The 4704-nt window shown below is 36.2% G+C and overlaps 1 protein-coding gene across 1 annotated transcript; it reads left to right on the forward strand.

The window, feature by feature from the left end:
* The first annotated feature begins 2000 nt into the window (after positions 1-2000).
* On the forward strand, positions 2001-4462 carry LOC120132628 (elongation factor G, chloroplastic-like). The gene is given in 5 exon segments (XM_039149355.1): positions 2001-2043; positions 2289-3358; positions 3473-3911; positions 3914-3984; positions 4185-4462. Coding segments are annotated over 5 exon segments (1782 nt in total). The 3' UTR covers positions 4344-4462.
* The last annotated feature ends 242 nt before the right edge of the window (positions 4463-4704 follow it).

Raw genomic sequence — 4704 nt, forward strand, 5'->3', positions numbered from 1 at the left:
ATGCAATTAAACAATTTTGAGAGCTAAATTGATGAGAAAATACTATAAGGGTAAAAATGATAGATTGAATATACTACAAGGACAAATGTGACCCTTAATCTATTAAAATTCAATCTAAAATAATAATAGACTTAAGGGTCACTTCCGCCCCTATAATAGACTTAATTTATCATTTTCTTCATTATTTTATATTTTCACATCAATTTAACCCTTGGAATTGCTCGATTGCATAATTATATACTATATCCCTAAATTATAAACCCTAAGTTGGGTGTAAGGTTTAAAATTTATGGTTTAGAGGTTATGGGATTATTTTTAGGGTAAGTAGAGTGTAAGGTTTAGAGTTTATGAGATTATGTTTTAAGGTTTAGGATTTATAATTTAGGGTGTTAAGTTAGGGATATAGTATATAATGATACAATCGAACAATTTTAAAAGTTAAATTGATGCGAAAATATAATAGGTACAAAAGTAATAAATTTAATCTACTACGGAAACAAAATTACCTACCATAATAATATAATACTCTACGTGTAATCCACACATTTCAATAAAACACAATCCAAAAGAAACTTACCAATCAATAAACATGTGTGGAGGCTGTCAAAGTTTAAGCATCGACACAGTTGTTTTTAGAATAATGTGAATATTCATGTGGTCTTTATATTATATAGCTATTAATAATTTTAAAATTCATATTTCTATTAATTTTTAAGCATAGAAACTCTGATAGGCTGAGAGGAGTCTACTGGGGAACCCTGCCCCACCTCCCTGGTCTGTGCGGGTATATAATTTCGAACATACGTGGCACCTTAGCGGCCGTTCGTTTCCAACCTCAATATCAACTCATTTTCGTCATGGGCAAACTACAATTTTCGCCCCTCAATTTTACATATATTTATGTTTTGATTATTAAACTTTAAAATTATCAATTTAAATACTGAAATTTTGAATGGTTCTATTTATTATCATTTACTGACATGGAAATCACCTATTGTTCACATTAATAGAAAGACAGATATCTTTTTCCGGCTATAGATCTTCTCCATTTATGGGTTTCTAGAAACATCTTAAAGTGGTACTCGAAATCACTATTGGTATGATCTCAAAGCGGATTATCAGGATACAATCTGAAACCTCTAACATTCCTTATTTCTCCTTAGCTTAAGAGACAATTCACGGGGTTTACCGTCCGTTTTCGGTCAATCTTGAAATTACAAAAGCAAACTCTTAAAGTTTCATTCTCGTGTAATGTTAGTATCAAAAACTTCTTTTTTAATTTCTTCTTTAATCACACAAGATATCCATAAATTCTTTGCAGTAATAATATTGTCAAATATTTAGTAATTAAGTGAAAAAATAAAGCAATTTAAAAATTTAGTAACTAAATTGAAAACGTTTAGTGTAGTGACAAAAATATAACTCTAATTAAAGTTGAGTGATAAAAGTTATAGTTTACCCCTTCATTATTATAGACACCGCAATCTTATAAGGGTAAACCACACGGGAGACAACTAAACTATGGTCAAAAATCAATGTGACCACTAAACGTTCAATTGAATCAATCAGACCATCAAACTATTTAATTGATTCAATCAAACCACCGGCCGTTAATTTTTAATAGAGGTGGTGACGTGTCCGTTAAGCTTAATTGGCATAATTATATATTTGGTCCTTAATATTTACATATTCTATCAATTTAGTGGCTATTTTAATTCAATTTAACTATCCAATTAGAGCGTGACACGTGTTAATATATGATTAGAAGTTTTTATTTATAAATTTTAAATTATTTAATTAAATAACTTTTCTATCCAATCAAGTGGTGACACGTGTCACCACCCAATGGAAGTGAAAATTAAAGGGATAAAGGCGCCCAAACCATTGGGTCAAAGGTCCCTAATGGTTTAAAGTTACAACAATTTGTATTTGTATTTTAAATGTTTGTTAAGGATAAAAAATTAAACAAATTATTTTTTTTCTCAATGAAAAAACGAGACATGTTATCATTTTCGTTAGCAATCGAAGTTAAATTAACAGCCGGTGGCTTGATTGACACTAAAATCAAACATTAGTGACCTAATTGGCAAAAGTTTTTGTTCAGTGGTCAGAATAGAATCGACCTTATAATTTAGTTACTATATAGGTACTATGCTCTGTGATAATTTTTCATCCTATATGAACTTTTGAAAACTATTGTTTTCTATGTATTGGACTCCATGTCCTGTGACAAATTTCTTGCTATTTTCTGTGTTTTTAAGATGGATATATTTTTCATTGTTTCACAGAATTGAAGCGCGAGGTGCCGTTGAAAGATTATCGCAATATCGGAATTATGGCTCACATAGATGCCGGAAAGACGACGACAACTGAACGTGTTCTATACTACACGGGAAGGAACTATAAGATCGGTGAGGTACACGAGGGTACAGCTACAATGGACTGGATGGAACAGGAGCAGGAAAGAGGTATTACCACAACATTGGCCCCGACTACGACGTTTTGGAAAAACCACCGGATTAATATTATCGATACCCCTGTCCATGTTGACTTTACGCTCGAGGTGGAGCGAGCTCTCAGGGTTTTAGATGGAGCCATATGCTTGTTCGATAGTGTTTCCGGTGTTGAACTACAATCTGAAACTGTCTGGAGGCAGGCTGATAAGTACGGGGTACCCAGAATTTGCTTTGTCAATAAGATGGATCGACTAGGAGCAAATTTTTCCGGACACGAGAAAAATAAGGGTGTTCAGCCGTTACTCGATGCCGTTATGGATTACTTGCCATCGCCTGTTGAATTGCCGCCAATGAAGGGGACTGATCCTGAGAACCCTGAAGTGACAATTGAAAGGAAAGCAAGCGATGATGAACCATTTTCAGGACTGGCTTTCAAAATCATGACCGATCCATTTGTAGGATCCCTTACCTTTGTCAGGGTGTATTCGGGAAAGCTTAGTGCAGGATCTTATGTTCTGAACGCGAACAAAGGAAGGAAAGAGAGAATAGGTAGATTGTTGGAAATGCACGCCAATAGTAGAGAGGATGTTAAGGTTGCTTTGGCCGGTGATATTGTTGCTCTTTCAGGTCTAAAGGATACCATTACGGGTGAAACACTTAGCGACCCTGACCATCCCGTTGTCCTTGAGCGGATGGACTTCCCCGGCCCTGTGATTAAGGTTGCTATTGAACCCAAGACTAAAGCTGATGTCGATAAAATGGCTAATGGTTTGATCAAGCTTGCCCAAGAAAACCCTTCTTTTCACTTCTCACGATACGAAGAGATCAACCAGACTGTAATCGAAGGAATGGGAGAATTGCATCTCGAGATTATCGTTGATCGTCTGAAGAGAGAATTCAAGGTTTGTAGCATCATCTAATTTTGGTCAACTGTGTCTGTGCATTTAATATCTTAACTGATGCATGAACGTTAAATACTTCTAATTCTCATTATTTTGATTGGTTGGTGTATGTAGGTAGAAGCTAATGTCGGCGCACCACAAGTTAATTACCGTGAAAGCATTTCCAAAGTTTCAGAAGTTAAATATGTGCACAAGAAACAGTCCGGTGGACAAGGACAGTTTGCTGATATCACTGTCCGTTTCGAGCCGACGGAGGCAGGTAGTGGGTACGAGTTCAAGAGTGAAATCAAAGGTGGAGCGGTGCCAAAAGAATATATTCCCGGAGTGATGAAAGGGCTGGAGGAGGGCATGTGTAACGGTGTCCTCGCAGGCTTTCCCGTTGTGGACGTACGTGCTGTGCTAGTAGACTGTTCTTACCACGATGTTGATTCAAGTGTCTTGGCATTTCAACTGGCTGCCAGGGGAGCCTTCCGAGAGGGGGTTAGAAAGGCTGGTCCTAGAATGCTCGAACCTATAATGAAAGTCGAGGTTGTTACACCCGAAGAACACTTAGGTATGTGATCGGGGGTCTCAACTCTAGGAGAGGCCAGATTAACAGCTTTGGTGATAAGCCTGGTGGACTCAAGGTAATATCAGATGACTTCACCCTTGTTTTGCTTTGAACCTCGAAAAAGTCGATCGAATACTTCCACAGCACCAGTCGAAATCTCAGATATTTTGTCAGACCATTCCTAGAAAGCATCCATTTCACTAATTTATTACTGATCAATATTTTTCCACTCGTAATCTTATCGTGTTGATGCATTCGGCACCGAATTTTCTGCAGGTGGTGGATGCCCTCGCCGAAATGTTCCAATACGTCAGCACTCTCCGAGGAATGACAAAAGGTCGTGCATCCTACACAATGCAATTGGACAAGTTTGATGTTGTCCCTCAACATATCCAGAACGAGCTTGCTTCAAAACAGCAAGAAGTTGCTGCTTGATTTTGTTATTCATATTTTCTTGGCATCCAAACACTATTTTTTGTTCATAATATGATGTCCAATATTACTCCTTTTTCCCCTTTAAATTCTAAATTTCATTTATCAGTTTTGGATATAAATATAACAAAACATCTAATGCTATATTTTATTGTCAAATGTCATTTTTTTTACCTAGAAAATTTACAATATTAATATTTTGAAGGACTAATTAGAACATAATTAACATTTATGTACCAATTTGAACACGGAATGACTGTTAGGGACGCTTATATGAAATTAACCCGTGAAGTCTTTCTTATACCCCGTTAGATAATTAAAAAAATCACCTAACCAAACACCCCTTAAATCCAGGTAGACTATT

The sequence above is a fragment of the Hibiscus syriacus genome, unplaced genomic scaffold, assembly GCF_006381635.1.
Source record: "Hibiscus syriacus cultivar Baekdansim isolate YM2019G1 unplaced genomic scaffold, ASM638163v2 tig00110569_pilon, whole genome shotgun sequence".
NCBI lineage: Eukaryota > Viridiplantae > Streptophyta > Magnoliopsida > Malvales > Malvaceae > Hibiscus > Hibiscus syriacus.